Here is a 21,414-nt window from a genome sequence, read left to right on the forward strand (position 1 = left end):
CCATAACTTATGTAGAGGTTAGGAAAACACTCAATAAGGGGCTTGCTTTCGCACACTCAGAATTAGATGGGTTCCAAAAAAGTAGTCTTGAATTTGGGTACTCCTTGAACAACACTAATGCTCAGAATAACGTAGCTGTTCTTACCTGTGGTAGCATCAACAAATACACACCTGAGATCTAGACACGTGTATTTTGTATCCACACAAGCATACTTTGTATCTAGAAACCTGACAGAACATTAGCATTTCCCTGATAACTCTAGGTATGTATTTTGCACATCTGTTGTTTTGCTAACTTTAACCCTAGCGGTAACACACACATTATTTACTCAGCAGTCYTATTTTCATGAAGTTAGCACACTTGGTGCTGGGCATCAGGCACAATATGCTTTTAAAAAAAAAAAAAAGGAAAAAAAAGCAAATTTTCTGGAATTTCTTGCATTATTCATGGAATAACTGGTCAAAGATCAGTAGGCTTGAATTACTTTCCACATACAATTTTAGCTGCCTTGGCTTAATAGAACAGCAAACTCCAACTGGTGGCTACATTTAACCATGAAGTCAAGCAGCCAGTTTATCACACAATTTAAATGATACTGGAAAAATAACATACTTAAGCCATTCATGGAATAATCTCAAGGAAAAAATTGTGCCTAGAACGTTAATGCCAACACCAAAGGAATATGATTCTCAATTTTCTAAATGCTGACAAAAAGCTAACAGAGAAGGAAAGGTTAACAGAAAACTGAAGGATTAAACCTCCCTTTTAAATTGGTGAATTGATTCAAAGCATGAAGGCCACAGGAGAGAATAGCAAGCTGCTGCTACAAAAAAACTTGCAGAAAGAAACAGGGGATTACTAAAATCTAGCTTTTGCTTGCTTCCAATAAAAGCAGGTTCCCATTGGCTTTCACAATAAAAGATCAAGTACTAGATATAAAAACAGTAATGAGAAAAATGGTATGTATCTAGGGAAAAGATGGATAGCTTATAAGCAAAGAACTGTAAATTGGGAACATGTGTACGTCTATAGAGAAAGAGAAGAGAGGACAGATATTGACAAAAATGTGGGGAGTAAGCACAAGCCTGGTTTGCAACCACTTTGAAAATAGTATCAGGAATAGCTGGAGTATTTTCTGTTGAGTTGATGTAGCTCCAAAGGATGAACAAATTGGACAAAACCCATCTCAGAGAAAATAATCATACAAAAATATAAGAGACAGTTACGCAGATTTTTTTTTTTTCCTTCAAGAAGAGACTGAGGAATCCAAGGGCAGAAAAAAAACCAGATGCAAACACTCTGTATCACTCACCCAGACACCTGTAGGGAACCACAATGTGAGGATGACCATTACACTGCTTCCATCCCCTCTTGCACCAGTTTTGGATCGTAACTGGCTGGTTGGCTTCGACAACATTGGTGATTTGCAATTCAGGGTAAACCTAGCATTAAAATATAAATAAGAACAATGTTATCCCAGGCATGCTCTCCGAGTCATTCAATATTGTTACATGTGTATGTCATGCGGATATCTCAAAACAATGTTCAATTTCGTATCTTTTCCTTCTTCTGTTGCATATTATATATCTATTTACTTCATGGTATGAATATTTGCACTTACCTGAAAAGCTGATACATTTTTACATCAGTAAAAACATGTAGCTGTTAGCTCTGAGTATGATGGTGGTAACAGCTGGCTGTCGTGTCTTTTTCAAACAGTCACACTTGACTAACTCCACTTGAACTGAACATACCAATACTTGGCCAGTTCATATTCTTAAGCTAAAGATCACCTAAATGAGTGTTTCATGGTTGGCTGAAATACCCTCTCTGCTCCATGCCTAGTGAATCACTCTCCTTGCAAAACTTTTTATACTGGTTCTAATCTTGATTCATCTAAAATTCATAGCATACCTTTATGCTTCTCTTAACCATGTTAACTAGCATCATGTTCTTCCCCACTGCAGTCTGCATAGTCTGTTAAACCAGTTATTCGTATTTAGATCTACATCACTAATGCTTCCTTCTTTCTGACTTTCCCAAATTGAGATCAAATCCAGTTTGCTCTTAATACTGCAATACACTCCTACAACCCCACACTTGCTAACAACCACACCATCATCACTCTGGATGACTCACTTATTGGCAGCCAATTTGATCAACCTACGTATTTGGCTTTTTATCTCCCTCATCTCAGTGCCATATATATTTACCTCCCCTTTTTTGCTGTCAGTAATGGCCCGGCTGCTCTCTTTTGCCAGAGGACTGTTCTTAGACACTGACCTTTTCTGCAGACTCACCTCCCAGCCATCTTCTGTGAGTGCATCTACATTAGCATTTCAATTTAACCAGGGGTACGTTCCCTCTTACTATGTCTCAGTTCACAAAGCAGAGTGGTTTCAGAGCACATGAACTGGGTTCCTTTGGATAAAACTGAACTGAAAGATGTGCTCCAGGAGCACACCTAAAGCCTCCCATCCCCTAATGGATGTTTAATCTAGACGACCAGGCTAGAGCTAATGAGAAGCAAAATCTGCAAACCCACACAGTGTGGCTGCTGGGTCCTCTGCACCAGCTGCTTCACTCCATGCTCCCAGCTCTCCTTGCACCATGCTGCTTGCTAGCATAACCTATGGCTCCGACTGCTCAAATCGGTGATTTATCAGTTAGCTCCTAAGATCAAACTTAAAATGGACTAGCTTCCCTCTACCTTTCCTCAAGTAGTCCTTACCAATTTCTGAGTATTGTCACATCTGAGGATTTAGGTAAACTGAAAGCTAGTCTACTCATACCTATCAGAGGAAAAGAAAAATAGAAACAAACCCTGAGGAAAAGCAAGCAACTGAAGATAGATCAAAAACATCCTACAGAAAAGGAATATAAAGCCAGTTAAAGAAAGCTGGGTTGAGACTGGATGAATTCCAGGAGTCCCAAACCAGTGCTTGGAAGAACCTTTCTACCCCTTCTCTGAGAGAAAAGGATTAGTCTCAACCACATATCTCACAAGCAAACAGAAACCCAGTGCCAATCCCTCCCGGCACTCACCTGACCAAAAGTTTAAAATCCAATTGTAGTGAAAAAGCAGCAAGCAGGCTATTTAACTAAAGCTCAAGTAAAAGTTTCAGACTTAAAAAAAGACAGTAGTGAACAACAGTACAGCCTTTTTAAGATTTGAGATCAGTAATCTCTGAATGAATATGACCTGGTCCACGCATCTGTGGTTACAACAGAAAGTAATCAAAGCATTATTGGAAATATGAGGGAAGAATTACTCACTTTCATTAAAAGACAAGCAGCAGCTAGTAGATTTGTAGAATCGAACTATATTGATTAACAGTTTAACATGCATGAAACAAAGCCAGATACAGTAACAACGCTAAGGAAATGACTAGTTAGGGAAAGAAATACTTACTCCACTTAAAAACTGCACCTTATGCTGAAGACATTAAACATCAACCTTGCCTTTTTTAATCAGATACTTCTTGTTACATTTAAGCACTTAAAAACAGAAGCCATCTAAAATTTTTTTGCCAGTTTAGACAGCACCTCAACTCATTACAGTGGACCATAAAAGTATGCACAGAGGCTTCAGATGCCATCTTCTGTGCTAACCAAACAAGCTAGATACAGATCACTTAGAGGAAGTGCATAGACCAGAACTGAAAACTCAGGATGAAGGTTTTCCTACATTCAGAAGATAATAGCTTTGCTCTGTTCATTTGTTTACTCTGCAGCAGCTGACCAGGGCTGATGGGTCACCACCTATATTACAAATATACCAACATTTTTGCAATACTTGCAGAAAGCAAGTCCAGAAGGATTCACCGTTTCCTCCGCTCCATCCATGTTTGAAATACTGAATTCTGGATTGAAACAGTAAGGTTGCAAATTAAATGAAAGCTCCCCTTTCTTCTTCAATCTCATTACCTTTTCCCTTGGGTCCCCACAGCTTCACAAAACAGGTCCACACATGCTCATGCTCTTGATGCTTGTTACAGCACCGCCAAAACGGATTAGGATTCCACCATGGTGAGAAATTTCACACCTCAACTGCTGGGTAAATATTACACTGCAAGGCACCGTAGTTGCCTCAAGAGCTAACGCACAAGATACAACAGAAAGATTTGATTTTCCTTAGACACTGTGCTTAGCATAGTCACTCTGCATTCTTCCAAGTTTATGCTCCCATAGACATTACATTTGAACAGTTACAATCTGGGGTTATATAATATCAGATGTTACCATAAACTTGATATATCACACAATATCATTTACACATTCTCAGCAGAATAGGTAAGTCTCACTTGTCACACCCAGAGGAAGCAAATGTCTGAAATGAAAATGACTGACAAGTGTTCAAATGGTTTGACCTGAATGTCAAAAAAGAAATTGAGAAAAACCTCAAAATAATTTATGCATTCACAAGAATGTATACACAACAGGAAAACAATTCAGAACAGAACTCTTATTCAGGAGCGAAAGACATACTTAGTTGCTTTCCTGAGATGAATTTCTAATGAGTAAGAGCGAACTATTATTGCAGACTCTTATTGAAACATTAAGATTGAAAAGAAAATATTATTTTAGTTTCACTATTTCACCAAACCACCTTTTAAATTCTTGGTTGGTAGTGAACCAAACTTTAAGTAGTTAATAGAATTTGTCAAAAGTACACAGGAAAGCAGAAATACAAAGAAGTCTGTTCTTCTGTTTCTACATCAGTTACTAAATTCTTAATTTCTTCTGACAGCTCACACAAAGAGCTTGTCCACCCTTCACAAAAGAAAACAGGCTGTGAATTTCACTATCAATAGGTTAATGCCAGTAATGTGTACACACTGAAAAAAGTTCCTCTAACTAGACTTGCATAAGATACTTGCTCTGAATTGAAGTGGGACCTACTTAGTGGCATAGAAAGATGAGATTCATATTTATTTATAGCGTCCCCAAAGAGYCATTTTTCCTTCTCGATAGTCAAAATGAGTTGCTTTAGAAAAGTACAGGAAATCTAAAATTTCAACTTCATGATAACTTGTTGCACAGGAATCAATTTAATATGTATTAAAATTTGGGAAGAAATAAAGTTCTATATAATCTAAAAATTTTAAGTTATGACCAAAATTTATAGCTGGACCATTATTTACTTCAATTTTCATTTGCAAATTTCCTTATATATTGACCTTAAAAACAAAACAAAAAAGTCTCTGTGCTCAGGCTACTTGGAATTGAATGCCATCTCCATGCATTCTTCATGCAATTAAGTTTATAAATACAAAGCCTGATGATACTTGGATTTAAAATTAAAATATAAATGTTCTTAATGAAAACGAGAAAAGGGCGTTTTGACCTGCTTGGCATACAAAAGTGATGATGATGATGATACAATTATGACAGCGTTACAGTAACCTACGTGCTCTCTAACAGGAGGTTGGATATTATTTTAAAACAAATCTGGAAGGAAACAGAAAAATATGACACAAATTTGGAAGGCAGAGGAACAGATTAAAATAGTGAAACGGACACGTCACCACCACAGCAATCCGTCATGCCTGTCAGACAGAGCAAAATCTGACAACAGGCATTTCAATATGGCCAATGTGCACGTCTGCCTGTATGTATTTATTCCTAGGTCTCTCAGGCATGGGGAGCACTGGCTGTTCACGTGAGATGGGGTCTATTTCTGGAAGGACTGACTTGGGCAGCAGCCAGCGGCCATCAGCGAACACAAGCTGCCCCTGGCACGCTGTGGGCCAAAGGGCCAACGGGGCTGGCGAGCGTGCAGCAAGGCGAGCCCTGTGTTGGGCTGATACTGCGCGTTCAGCATCGCTACAGCCAGTGCTGGGATACCGGACCCAGCTGTGGTGGAAACAATCTGGAAGGACTTGCATAAGCTGGAGAGAGTTCAAAGGAGAGTCGAGGAGCGCTGAAGAGAGCCAACATCCAGCAAGGCGGGCGTGCTCGACCCCGGGACTAATCCCTTCAGCTGAACGGAGACAGGCCTATGGCCAAGCGTGGCTGCGGGTTACGACTGTCTCCAGGAATTTAAAATCAGTGAGCTCCCCAATTTGTCAGACAAATCTACAGCAAGAGCCAGTGGCTGGAAGTTGAGACGCGACAACGGTGACGGCGGGATGCTTAACCAAGACAGTGACTTGGGGAGGGCTGTGGCAGCCTCGCCACGACCAGAAATTTCTCAGCTAAAATGGGAAAATTTTCCCTAACAAGGATATTCCCGTTGACCCATTGCAGAGAGACTTGGAAACAAGTAAATCCTACAGACTATGCTAGGCACCTGCTAATATTAGATGATCACTCTGGACACATATCGTACTAATTGCAACCAAATCTCTAAAAGAGATATCCTATTTATGCAATCATAATAAAATACATCAAGGATTGACTGAAAAAAATTCTTTACCGAGTCATTTATGCTTGACGGAAGACAATGAATTCTGTACATCTTGGTGCAACTTGGAGGAATAATTAAGGATAATTATACGAGATAGTCATAAATGACATTTCTATTCAAAAGCATAGTATTTATTCTCTTGGTAGTATTCATTTCCCCCTCCTCATCTTCTAGATTAATTCTGCCCATTCAGAATACTGTTCCTTTTATCATATTGTTCAAATAAATTTTCCAAAGGTTTAGAAGGTTAACCTTGATTAAGATGATGACGATTAAAAGTTTAGCAGAGTTATTTCAATCTACTTCTGCATTTTTTGTTATACAGCTAAAATAAGAATAAATCTATACCAGTAACTCCAATAACATATTATGATGATATTGCAAAGTTTTATGTACTCTCATTTTTATTATTTCTGCTTGAACTTGAACATCTTTTCCTGTATATTCTAAAAGCAGAACCATCACAGGGAAGAGAGCAAAATTCAGTTTTACAGTATCAAATGGTACAAGTCACTTCATGAATGTAGAATGTTCCATTTATGTGTTCCATTTAACTGTTTCCATTCATGCATGCACTTGTGCATGCACACACACTTGTAAAATAAAGGGTGGTGTTACACATTAACATGAACTGTAAAAAAAGAAAAAAGGTGCATCTTAGATACCTAGACTAAATGTTTTAAAACATAACTAGGAATTGGTATTCATCTTTCCTAATAACGTAAAACAGCAGAGAACCTTAGCAAGAGGCAAAAATATATTTTTTTAAATTAGATGTAAAATTTACATGTCTTAATTGCCAATTTTTATTTAAACACCTTAGAARCTTTCTCTGAAGTGCACCTCATATAAATTTGAATTCTAACTGCTCCAAATCAGAGACATGTATTAGTTTAACTGCCATGAAACGCTGCATCAGTCAGAAGTAGATATGTTTTTCTATTATTTCCTTTTATTCTCTTTCCTTAATCTTTCAATTGTTTGCTGTGCCTACTCATGATATCTTGGTTTAAATTAGACCACACATTTGGGTTCTAGATCTGCCTTTCACCCTAAGCTTCAGCACCTGACACAGCAAGATTTCTAAGCCAACTTGAATTTAAACGTAATTATTAATCCTCTACTGTCATAAAGAGAGAGAGGAAAAAAAAAGATAAAAAGACTTCTCAGTTTCTCTGAAAGTTCACTGCACCATGCTAAAGTGTCTCTAAAACATGCTACTGAAGAACTGCTACTAATTTGCCCCAAATCCGATAGGTATTTATGAACTGGCATTCTGTCTGACATCTGCCTCAGGCAGCCAGTGACAGTATCTATATTAAAAAATAAGTACAAGACTGACCATAGGAAAATTAGAAAGGAATATATACCTAGTTAAAAAAAATTAAAAAAATAGAAATCACTGCTGTAAATAGTCAAAAACAGAGCAAAAAYATTCAGGTGTTTTTAGCAATCATATCTGTAATGATTTGAATCAAATACTTTGATTCACTTGAAAAAAGTGGAAGATAACTCAAACTGAAATACTCACAGCTTGGTTGCAGCCAGACCAAAAGAAAAAAAAAGAAAAAAAAAAAGATTGGTTTGTGGACAAGTTTCCTTCCAACCTAACCCTGCAAAAATTTGTACTTTTAATGTTCTATATTTATAATGTCCACATTAATACTCAAAACAGCTCACTGAAGTTATCAGAAAATTTGTTTGGTTGGCTGTTTTTAATGTTAAAAAACATAATGGATATAAGACAGATAAATATTTACCTCTGCGTTTTTAACAAATAAATAAAATTTTTGATCACTTCAAGTAGCTTGCATGCAGTTGCCATAAACACAAAAGAACACGTATTTAATACCCACTATGTAGAAAGACAGTCTTAAAATTGCTCATGGAAAATGTCCTTCTGACAAGTGAGCATATCTGAAGGTTGACTAAACAATGCTTCAACTACGAAAAGAAGTCTTCAATTTCAGATTAACAAATTAGAGTTTGATTGAAACTATTTCTATTCCTTTCTGGAGTGTACCTTAAGAAAAATCCTTCTGAGGGCAGAAAGCAAGCTACAAATTTATACCACAGAAAGGATTAAAAGATCATCAGTTGGTTTCCAGCATTTTGATAGATATATTCTTGAACAGCAGTACCCAGCAGACATACTGCACTCATTTTCAACAATTCAGCATATCCACACAGAGGAAATATATGATAATTATTTTTGTGTGTCCATGCACAGTATTTCTGCAGGCATTCCAGCGTGTGACTTCTGAAGAGGCAATGTTGCAGAGTCCCAGCTGCCCGACATCAGCTGCAACAACAGTGGCATCAGATGGGCAGCAATTACACAAACACAGCCAAATCTGAATGAAACACCCTGTTCTCAGCCTTGTAATCTGTTTCTGGAAAAACAGACAGTTATACAGAGATCCAAGGTATTACACGTCTCATGTCAAAATAGTCTAGTTCACTACTGCTTTTTACAACTATTTTTCTGCATTACTATAGGGAGTCTTGGTATAAGGTACTTCTGTATCTTCATTGATAAAATATTTAAGCCCAGGCTGAGGACTCGAGAAGCAAGAGTTTAGAAGTCAGGGATTTTTGTACTTTCTGCTGCATAGTCACATAACTTAAAGGCTAAAAACCTCCACCAAAAAAACAGAACATCAGCTTCAGAAATTCTTGTAGAAAGACCTTCCCTTCAAATTCTTTCTTATTTACAAACAAGAAAAAAGGCAGGGGGGAGACACACATGAAATTGCACACACTTAACACATGCAACTATGGATCTATTACATTTATCCTCCTACTCACTCCAACCACCTATCTAATTTTTTGCTCATATTTCTTCAGTAATTTTTCACGCAAGTTATTTTTGAACTTTGTTTTCTGTTCATCTGCTCTAACCATAACTCTTGATTAGCCTGTGGGCTTACCAAGGGAAACCAGATTTACAGTAAGCATAAAGTACAGCAGAGCTCAGGCACCTGAGCTCTGCAGTCATCTCACATGGATAAGGGAGCGCTACAAGCACAGGCATAATCTCCATGCTGAATTGCCAACCATGGAGGGGAAGAAAAGCCATACAAGCTTTAGAAAGATTTTAAACACACTGACACAAAGACCATGCTATGCATGCTCAAGTTGACTACTCTGGAGAGTTCCGAGGTCTAAAATCTGCAGATAGCAGCTGTTGTGTTTCACAAGAAATGAACCATATATTGCCGTGCTTGCTCATTTCACAATCATATAACATTCTAGTCTTTTCTATATTTCCTCAAAGAAATACCACATGAAGAAGTGCTGTTCTTTGGTTTAATCTATCCTCAGAAAGAGTTATGAAATATGAACAGGGATCTCCTCATTGCTGAGTCAAAGCAAAACAGTTACACTCAACTTAGCACTGCAAATACTAAGGTATTTGCGTGTTTACACAGCAAATGTTCCATAAGACATACTTGTAGCTCTCCTCTAGGCAGTGCCCCCATCAGCCAGCTGGACAAGAATTTTCACCTTCCCAGTCCAGCACACTTCTGCAAATCAACATTAAAGACTTAAATTTTCTGCCAAGTCTCTGCTGGCTCAACTACACTCTGTCATACCTGACCAAACTCAATTGCGCTCTCCGAGCTTTCTCAGCCACACAGATGCTTCTACCACAGAAGCAAAACTAAATGGCTATTTAGTAACTCAATGGTTCATGCCATTCTCTATAACCCATACAAGTGGTTCACTTGCTACACAAGAATTATGACAGGAAAATGAATAAACCCAGCACCCAGCTGCACTGGTCCACTTCCAAATCGACTGTGGTCACAGGTGGTCATGGGCCAACTTGAGAAAGAACAAGATGAACAAGAAGGAACAGCTCTGTTACCAAAAGGCCCCAGACAAGAAAGAGTCTCAAAGGGGTGGTGGGGGGGGGAGGGGGAAGACAGCTCTGTCCCTGCACTGCAACTCCAAGAGTATCTGCCTCTGCAACTTAATCAGCATAACATTTCAGAAAGCTGTAATGATTTCCAACTGCTATTTGGAAATAAAGAACCCTTTTAACCCTCCAGTTAAAGGGAAAGAGGTAATCAATCCCTAAAAGCAAAACCACATCCAATGTTAGTGTCTCCCTGGCTAGTCAGAGTATTATTTCTTTGAATCCAACCCTGGGGACAACTTTACGAAGACATAATGCCTGTTATCTTCAGTCACATCACCTAGTATTCATCCATAACTTCTTTCAGTTTAAGGGCTGCACCCTCACCAGCTACCTGCGTCAAACCTCAACCCCATCTAGAAGAGTTTCATACACTGCTCTTAAAGCTATTTCTGTAGGACCATCTGACAATCTTCCCCCTCCCTTCCAACATCTCAGCTGCTTCTCTATTACATACAGAGCTGTATCCTGCCATCGAGCTCACCCATTATCCTGGCTCCTTTCATCCCAGCTCTCACCTCACCAATCCACTTATCATGGTGTCCTGTTAGTTCCTATTTTCTAGTCATCTGCTCACCCTGTGCCCTTTCCTTCTTATCCCGAGAGGCAAATGTTCTATCCTTGTCTCTTAAGCATCTTCAAAACCTCTCCATTTTTCCCCCAAGTATGCAAAGTCAGCATGTATTTTAATACCTGTAAGTTGTTTCCTTAAGGAAACCTTCATTACTGATCCTATCCTTTTGAAAAGGAAAAAGAAGGGGGGGGGGGAGAGCATGCGGGAGGAGATGATCAACCTTCTAGGCATTATCCACTGATGGGGGTGGGGTGGGTGGAGGGTGTTTCAACTGTTCCAGTCCTGGTCATGAGAACATGAATCCACTGCTTCTCTCTCTGAGCAGGATATATATAAAATCCCAGTATAGTGTTCCAGGTGCTTTTGTTACTGAGAGTGGTAGAAACATGACCTTTTTTTAGTTGATAGATCAGTTGGGTTGGTTCTCCTGCAAGAAGATTCTCATGTGCATGATCTCTTTTCTTAAAAATCCCTAATGTACTTTTACCTGGAATTTCATGGAAGATTGCCACTTATCCTGTAACCATTCAAGCATTCCAAAACATTCAAAGCATTCAAAAAACTGCCAGACTTGAGGCAGCCTGCTCAACATTAATTCACACATGGGACTCCATGCATTAACACAGACTTAACTGTATGCTCCCACACTGGCTTTCTCACATGACCACTAAGTGCTTTCCTCTGCACACAGGGGAAAGCAAAGGCATACAGAAGCAGAAATAAGGTCGTGTAGCCAACCTCATTCCCCTCGCTGCCATTCAAGTCCTTGATTTTATAACACAAATACGTTTGCATGTAATAAGAAAACCAAACCAAAAGTCTTAGCCCTGCCAGGCAAACTCCGTTTACCACACAAGGTCTCTAAAGTCTCCCTTGCATAATTACAGAGGGCATCCAGCTGCTCATACTACAAAACCTCAAGAGTAAACAGGGTTGTAACATATGGTCTCTTCTAAACTGCTTGCCTTCCACCTTAAGCACTTAATGGTTTAAATGCAACAAGCGCTTCTGTTTCTCCATCCGCAGAAACAGTTATTCATACCAACAGAGAGACAGCAAGGTCCACTTTGTCAGGCCACCGTGAGTCCATTCACAGACCTACTCTAGAATGTATGCAGGTGAGGAGTCTACCTCTGTCTGCTACTCTACAGCACCACCGGAAGCTATTACAGTCTTTTTTCATTTTGTTTTTTAAACCAAATTTCTGCAGGAGAAAGACCAAGTATTAGAACAGAGAGTCAGAAGAATATCTAATCAAATTAACAACACATTTCTATCTCAAAGTAACATGATCACATACAGAGAAAAAGGACTGCTTTTGCTCACCACAGGAGTCACAGCAGCCTTTCCAGGAGGGGACAACAGGCAGCCACAAGTACTTCCAAGAAATCTCCTCCTTTAGGCACAAGACAAGATTTCATCCATCCTGCTCCATTTTAAGGGTTGCCTGAAGCCCTATGCCACCCCATAAACCCAGGCGGGACACTACACAGCTCCCAAGCCTGGGCCTGTTTTTTTTAGGGCTGCCACCCCCCCCCCCCAGCACTTGTCCGCAGGAGGGCAGTAAGGTAGAATGTTTTTCTGGCAGCAGCTTCTTAATCATATCAATAAATGGTGTGATACAGTGATCTGTACAAAACAACTAAAACTCAAGGAGGATGTTTAAATGAAACTGTTTTGGCTAAAGTACTAGCATCCAAGAAACTGTAATAAAGACTCAGTTACCTGTTGCYTTGGATCAGCTGCAGCAGCTCTTCAGGTACAGTCCTTAGGAGGACTGTTCTTATTAAAAAACAAAACCAACCATTTACACAAGGAAAAGGAGTCTAAGCTTTCTATTTTATTTTCAATTCTGTTTTGGTTTGTATTAGGATGAAGATGAAACACTACATTTCATGTCAAGCACGATATGCTTCAGAAAGGAAAAGGAGGGAAAGAACCAGACTTTCTGCCACCAACTGATGCCCCAAGATAGAGCACCCTTCTGAACACATAAAACTAACAATTTATTGGCACTGCAGAAATCACCACATGCAGAAAGTTATAACTTCCTTCTCCTCAGTTTTTGAAAAAACACTTTGATATTAATGGGCTATACTTCTCATTTAAAATCATCAAATTACCTACCTGAATTAGTTTCACAAGCTTCATCTAAATAAACCCCACACCCCCACTTCTGTCAGCGGGAAAACATGTGATAACTGGGATGCAGTTATGTTTGTTGAGTAGATCACAGTATAAAACATAACTGAATAGCAGCACAAAATTTATGAAAACTTACTTGAAAAAAAAAAATTCTTTATTCATCTATTCCAAGTTCCATTGCTTACAAAATGACCTACTTTATGTCAGAGTTCTCCTCAGGACTATGCAAGAACTGTCAAAAAGTAACAGGCCTGGGAACTCATTTTTAATAATCTAATTAATTTATGCATCCTTGAGTTTACTGCAGAAGTTGCCAAAGGGTAATTTATTAATCTAAGAGCCTAGATTCAGTTGTATGAATACCCCAAGAGGGAAACGAGGCTGTGATTTCCCTTTTTATGAAATCAACTTCAGAATCTAATATCTAGAATATGACATGATATGACTTTACATTCTAACTCTGAAACAGTGGTTGTACTCCATCATTCAGAATACATGAACACCATGCATTCAGCTTGATTTAGGACTGTAGTAAAAGGAATACAGAAAAAAACTGAGAAATACTCAAACCAAAAATAATCAGACTGCCTGATATCTTAAAATACACTTTTACCTTGAAAAAATTAAAAGTTAAAAATGAGTAATACTGAGCACACCTGCAGAAAACATTCAAATCAGTAACATTTCTTATTTACTGACAGCATAGAAAGTTTCATGTCTTGTATTGGTCCTTTAAAACATGATTCCTAGAATGAATTGCCAAATAGAGTATAGGATAGTGTCTAAAATGACACTTTTAATCAAACAGCACTATTTTGTTATAATCTTACTTTTGTACTTGAGATACATACTATATATAAAACATTTTATAAATACATAAATATACACACAGAGTATTTGATGTCCATATATAATAACATTTTACTTCCTAAACAAATCACATTTTTTTCACAAATCTTTAAACTTATGGGGTTTTTTGCTAAGTTGTCTAGTACTTCTCATAACACTTAGTTCACAGCACTCGTAACTGTCTCACCATTCCCTTGCACACACATACAGTCTTTCTACCTGCAAACTGCACTCTTAAGACAGTAACCCAGCGAAAAATACATGAGTAAAACAAATCAGACATTTATTCATTCTACTATTGATACTAACGATATCTCAGATTAAATGAAGATCACCAAAGCCCACGTATGGAAACTTTGCCACTGTGTACCTATTAAGCCTTATTTATTCAAGAGAACTGTGATGTGGAGCAACTAGTAAGGCAGAAGTTTATTTACTGTTTTGCATTTCACATGAGTCTGTTTCAAATAGGGGATTAGATACAATAACATAACAGTGCTCCAAAACATATATAGTGTGTCCCAGTATTGTAGTATATCCTGTTGCAGTCTGGAAGCAGAATAAGCTACACTCCAGACTGATTAGATCCACACAGACTTATTCAGGAGTTAATTTTAAACTCACATTATACTTTAATCTGAAATAATTTTCAAATGCAGAAAAGCCCTTATGATACAGATGTTTGTTGAAAGATCTGTCATTCTCCTTCCCAAAACTGCAAAGAAAAATAAACTATGTTTGGAAACAGCCTTTAGGAGAGCAGAAAACTTTCACAACATTTTTATTAGCTGCATATAGTCAGTTTTGAAGTAAGGATACTTTCAAAGAACTGTTTTTACAGGTTTTTTTTAATCAGTATTTTTTAATTACTGCTCTTGTTGGTGACTTTCACATAACCAGTTTCTTTCAAGTCAGGAAAAATGGAGAAACAAAACCAAGTCAACAATCCAAAAAAAAACAAAACAAAAAAACCCAAACCCACTCAGTTTCTAAAACAAGTAGGTATATAGATAAAAAAAGAGTTGAATATATGTTTTCAAAATTGTCTATTACAAAACAACTATAAATGAAGAACTTGGAAAATGGATAAAAGATAAGGTATCTACCACTGCAGTTTGGTAAAGATATCCTTCCAGAAAATGTTAGTGACCAGGAGGAAAAAATAAAAACACAAAGAAAATTTAATGGAAAAATAATTTCCTCTCTCAACTGCAGGTATTTCATTTGTGACTTTGTTAAAATAAATTTATTACTTCCCTGATCAAAGGGGCTTCAACTTAGACAATGCCTCAAGTTCTACTGTTATAAAGCACTTCACTGTCATTAGCATACACAGAGCAAACAAAACACCAATTTCAGATATTCCCTCTCCTCTACAAAAAGATAACAACCCTTTTTTTCCTTCAAAGGATATGTTCATATAGTTAAAAAACAACCTTACTATAAAACTTAAAGCAAAAATAAGCTCTCTTGTCTAAGAAACCAGTATATCCCACACTTAAGATCCCTGTTCCCACTTATCTCTGTTAGACTGAGACAGTTTTGGCAAAGTAGGCTGATCAGTGAAATGTCAACTTCAGTTAAACAAAGTGTTCAAACTTTCGAGGGCAGATGCCTAATGAGTGCAGTTCTCCCTCTATGTTCTCCAAAATTATACCACCATGAAGTCGGGCATCAGTTTTAAAGGCTAATCTTTTGTTTGCTTAACACCCTAACTCAAGCACATGGAAATCCTGATGCTAAGTGCTTATGCAATTTTCACTAGAACATAGCATCTGCAAAACTTCAGTTCCCACTGTCAAGAAGTTCAYTGTACCTTATGTTGCAAGTGTCTAATTTGCACGAACTCAAAATTCAGTAAGAATTGTGTTAGTTATTTCTTTCTGCTCTTTTCAGTCTTTTGAGAAACTTTTTAATTAAACACTCCACTTCAGATGCACTATATATATATTTACACATATATATATGCATGTGCACACACACGCGCGCAGAACGTTGGTGGTGGCAGATTGAATTTAGCCATGATTCTGAAACAAATGTACATGTACAGCATCTTCCAGGCTACGGTAATTCAGCTGCATAACATTGTTTGTGCTCTTTATTAGTAAAACTCCAAGACCTTTTACTCTTTTTTCACAGTGAAAATCCATGCAACAGAAAATCATCTCCTGTTATTTCAGTAACACAGCAGACCCACATGGCTTAGTTGATTTTACTGCAGCTAGAACACGTGACACAGAATCTGCCCGCTCCTGAAAGCCACCTTCCACCATCGCATATTCAAAGCAAGTTCCATTACTCATGGTCTTGAAGTTGTTTACACAGCACAAGAGAGGTTAGGGGCCAAAGCTTTAAAGTTAGTTTTTTTCGTTCATTCGTTGCTAAATGAAAGAAAAAAGAGAAAAGAGAGAAGGAAAAAAAATTTTGCTGTAGAGCCAGCTACTTGAACCTCATAGACGTGACAAAGGGAAAGGTTCAGGCAGAAGCTCGTCATAAACTGGTACAATTTCATATCCTTCATATAAGCACGGATTCTAGATTTGCATTAAAGTTCCCAGTCTTTAGGCTGTCTATGTGTCTGCCCATTTAACAGAAGCAGGTCAGAGATGTACAAACCAAAGAGCAGTCTGTCTTGGTACTCCATCCCCCATCAACAAAGAATCTGAACATCTTCTTGCCAGTGTTCTTCCTACTGCAGCCTGTTCCTGCACAGATAGCAGAACATTTCTATTGATGCCTTGTACCGCATGTTCCACTGAAGTCAATGGGAACCCTAACACTGACTTCTCTAACAGAAAAATTAAATCCATCAACTCAGAGAAGGCTAGATGAATGGAAAAAAAGCTTTTTTTTTCCCTAAAAAAGATCAACCTTAAGAGGATTCAGATGGTTGCCAATAGAGAAACTGGAGGCACTTCAAATTGCTCCAACTCAGTTGACCAAAGTTACGTTAATTCCTAGAGAAGAACATTGTTGAAGAGTAATTTTAAGCCACACCATGTCCAACAACTTTGATACAAATATACAAAAGACCTTACTCTCCAGCGGACTTGGAACTTGTACATCTAAATGCTCAGAGGTACACAGAGCAAAGAGAACATCAGAATAAACCTGAAGTCCAAGTCAAGTATGAATCTCCTGTGATCTGCCAAATCTAAATTTTAAAAGAGAGAGAGAAAAGGATTGCAATCCTGCATCTACTTCCAACCCAAAATACTGCACAAGTGGAACATGCCAGTCAAGAATCCTCTCTGCATCCTTCATCTCACCAGCAGATCTCCCAGCCTGCTCACAGGATGGGCAGACGTCCAGGCTGACAGCCAACAGGACCCATCTCAACTGGACACAGTCGCAGGGTCTAAAGGSTAAATTTCACTACAAATTCTCAGGCCATGTACAGTATGAATCAAGCTTCCAACATGAAGTGAAAACGTGAAGTCTATTTAACAYGACTAACAGCGTAAGAGATCGCTGACAGTGTGATACAGCTGCTTGCCATGCTCTGATTACTACTCTATGTGACCTGCTCTATTAGTTAAAATCTAAACTATACTAGTTCTGTAGGGCAGTCCTAAAACGTGATACGAAAACAATTTCTACCATCTTTGAGTGTCTGCATGTGTATATGCAGGCGCATGGGTTTGTGGGCACTGGGAGAGGAGATAAGACATCTACCATTTGAGAGATTAGCACCAATTTCACTCCATACAGATATCTGAACTTTCCACGTTTCAAACCTGTAGAGCATTTTGCCCTTGAAGAGGAAAATAACGAGGTTTGCAACAGCATTTCATTTCTTTTGAAGCTTGCATCCCACTCTCACTGAGACACAATCTCCAAAGAGATGCAAAGACATGACCATAAAGAAAACTCTCTACTCTATTCATGAGACTTAGTCTTCAGACCAGAAGTTCAGCCATTCCAACTGCTGGCACTCTCAAGCTGGCTGGTTTCCTACCAGGTTGGGGTATTAATGTGTTGCTGTTACTTTTTAAGATATGCTGGGTTAATGCTATGGTAACATTAAAAGTCAGGAAGGAAAATGTGACTTTGAATACTCTTTAAGAAAGCCAATTTAGAGAGCAGGTTTGATGTGTAGTGTCAGTCCTTTCTCTGCCTAAGCAGGCATTTAATTCTGTGTTGGGAATCAGCGCCTTTTTGCACTGATTAAAAATAGTTTCTTCTAATAGAACCCTACAAGGCAGATACAAATAACTTTCAAAGAGAAAATAACATACGAAAATCCTCAGTTACTTTGCTCTTACTGACAGGAGTAAAAAAGTGTTTTAATATGATGCAGAAATAGTGTTTCCAGTTTTGAAGCTAAGAATACAGAAACTATGAATGCCCAGAAGATGACACCATATGCCTAGTACATTGACTGACAAAAGGCGGTGTTACAGTCTGCTATCACTTCTTCTTTAGTATGCAACAACTCCCCAATTAACTAGTTGCTTGAGGCAACTAATTAATGTACAGTTGTTGTGGCTGCATCTAACTAAAGATGCTCAAACTATCTCAAGCACAAGCCATTCTGTGCAGGAAAGCCCAGCACAGGCTTCAAGGAAAAAAATAACAAGAAAGGGGTGTTAAGTATGGTTTCAGAAGTACTATCAAACTCAACCTTTAGCAACAAATTCATTTGCCCTTCATCATCAGAAATGCATATTAAAACCATATTTCACAGACTAATGTCCTGAATTGTAGCCAAGTAGAAAAACACACTTTTTCTATTAACTGCTACACAAGCAGGTACTTTTAGAGTCATTTTGATGGAGGCATTAAGGTAATCCCAACTCAAGTGGCAGTAACACAAATCATTTCTGTGCTTCCGCATGCTCCTCAAACTTGCCAATTCCTCCAGATCAAGAAAAAACTTAATACTAAAAGAAAGTTTATATTTCCACTTTTGTATCACAGTAAGAGTGGCAAATAATACACTTAATTTAAAATGATCTTTGGCACCCTTTCTCCTACTGAACTGGACTGAAGTAAAAAAAAAAAAAAAAGTTTGCCCATTCCTATCAAGTACTTCTTGATGGAAAGGATTTTCAAACTGACAAGAAAGAAACAAGAAAGAAAATTCTTAACAATCCATATTGCTTTGGCTTATCACAGGACAGGCAATTACTTCTGCCCTTGCGGAACTGCACCTACACTTCTACAGCTTTCAGAAATTAAAAAAAAATTAAAAAGTAGATCAAAGCTTTAAATGCTTTTATCTTCAGGATTATGTTATCATGCAATCTACTTTACTACTGTGCTCTGTGGTTTAAACAGATTTTGTTGTTTAGCAGAACAACTTTTCCAGAGATAAGTTTTAATTGTTTAGTACACATGAAAGTGAGACATTATATTGGACTGAAGTTAGTGCTCCAGAGACTGATCTAACACCCAAGTCAATGCGAGGATTCACACAGACTTCAAATAGCTTTGTAGCAAACTACCATTGCAAGCAGTTTTGTATCAAGCTATTGGTGMAGTCGTATGACAACTGTCAGGGGGACCCTCTAACACCCAATAAGACAGCTCAGTACTTCCCCTACAAGAAATACTTTGGTAAAGCTACACTAAGTGATGAATTAATACTTCCCATTAATTTGCAAATACCAAAGCCACTGCTGCATTATGCTTAAGACAGGAATTTAACTTGCTAAACAATAACAACAAAAACCTCCTAAGCTTAGAAAACAGCACATGAAATGGATGCTCATGAGCACAGCCGACAGATATCCAAGCACAGCTCACATCCACCAAGCACTGGCAGCTCCAGGGAGCCAGTTGCTCCTCCTGTGTCTCCAGCCATGAAACCCTGGCAGGAGTGAGAGGAGAAGCAAAATCAGCAGCTGTTGGGACCCTAGATTCTAGACAGGCATAAACACTAAATAAATGAGACCATTCAAGCTGGTGAATAAGTGCTGTGGATCTCAGCTCCAATATGCTTTTTCATACTCCAGCCCAGTTTCTCTTTCTCCTGATTAGTAGCTACTCAGATTTAAAAATAAATAAATTAAAAAAAAACAAACACGCATGCAGACAATTTACCAGATCACCTGCCCCATTCCCAGCTAGTGTTTCATCCAATCCATCAGGCTTGCTGCCACTGCTTTCCTTACAGGACTATTTCCTAGATAAGTAAGATTTCTCTTACTTTTATGAAGTTAGTCCTGATAGTTAACTCGAATTCTCACTTGATTTTAATACTTGGCATCTCGTCTAGTTTCTCTCTATGCTTGAAAAGTAATCATTATTGTATACTAATCAATGAGTCTTTTGCTTTTTATTGCTTGTGGACAGCAATTTCATCCTTGCTGTCAAATAATCAGAGATGGAGTAACTGCTGTGGTAATTTGGGACTGGAGGAGCTCAGTTGAATCTCTTGTACTGTTACAGACTAAGTGTGTGACCTTCAACAGGTCACTTAGTTACTCTATGCCTCAGTTTTCCCCTGGCAAAAATGTGATGAGAGCATCTCCCCAGACATCCAAGAGATGAATTCAGACTATACACTTTACTGGAGGATCCACACCTTTTTCCTAAAACATTATATGGCAGGTCCTTTAATAACTGACCTAAGAAACCTAAATTTCAGGAGATCAGATCACCACAACAAGGGTACTACTGTATTACATCCAATTTCTCAATCTTTCATGCAGCTGTCACTTCTCCTCTGTCCTCCCTGCTACTATCGTCCTGTCTAAAAATGCCAGCTTTGTCCTTTATCTTCACTTTCCTTCTTTTCTCTCCTTTTCTGCACAGATTTTGGTATTTTGAATCTATTACTCTCCATTTCTCTTGCTACTGCTACTCTAAATTAAATTATGGAGCCACATTTGCATCCCTGATTAAAATGTGGCCTGTTCTTCATTATAGGCTTGATTTAACACCCATCTTCTAGCTCTAATTACATCAAAAATATTTTTCCATTTAAATTGCTCATGCCACCTATTGCCAGAGAAAATTTGCTGGGGAAAGTCAGGGATTAACTGGACATGCTCTTTCGGAAACATGCAGAACTAAGAAGCAGAAAGTTGTACTGCTTTGAGAAATATCTAGAAAGTTTCTCCTGCATGGATGGTTCAAACATCATAGCAAAGCCAGCCCACTGGCTAGCGGTAATGGAAAGGGAAGGTCCTGTTCTCCCTTCCACCTCTCCAGGTTTAACACTGCTGCTCGTAGTTCAGAGAGATAAACCAATCTTTTTTTTGTGGGGGTTAGCTCTGTGCCAATTCAGCTCCCTGAATTTCCTCATCACAGGATCAGACATATGCTAAATTCTGGCAGAGCAGAAATGAGGGGGAGGAGGGAAACAAAACTGAGTCTTTCAGCAGCAGCAGCACGTATCAGTTATGTTCAATGTTTCTGCTAAGCTCCTCTCTAATAGCACTTCTAACCTTAACTTATAAGAAACTCTAAAATTAGCTCATAGGAGAGAACGCTTGTTTTTTCTACATATCTTAAGCCACAACAGCTACAGTTGCCATAATTGACAGCATGCGGAAGTCAGGATATTC

The 21,414-nt window shown here is 38.4% G+C and overlaps 1 protein-coding gene across 1 annotated transcript in view; it reads right to left on the bottom strand.

Moving 5' to 3' along the window:
- Positions 1 to 21,414, bottom strand: part of LOC112971768 (amyloid-beta A4 protein-like) — a gene marked incomplete at its 3' end in the record, with an annotated part of 111,469 nt that overhangs the window by 78,589 nt on the left and 11,466 nt on the right. Inside the window, exon 2 of the mRNA XM_026077489.1 lies at positions 1,314 to 1,443. Within this exon, the coding sequence (XP_025933274.1) occupies positions 1,314 to 1,443 (130 nt within the window). The remainder of the gene's footprint in view (positions 1 to 1,313; positions 1,444 to 21,414) is intronic.

Source organism: Apteryx rowi, unplaced genomic scaffold (assembly GCF_003343035.1).
Source record: "Apteryx rowi isolate R43461 unplaced genomic scaffold, aptRow1 scaffold_455, whole genome shotgun sequence".
In the NCBI taxonomy this organism is placed as follows: domain Eukaryota; kingdom Metazoa; phylum Chordata; class Aves; order Apterygiformes; family Apterygidae; genus Apteryx; species Apteryx rowi.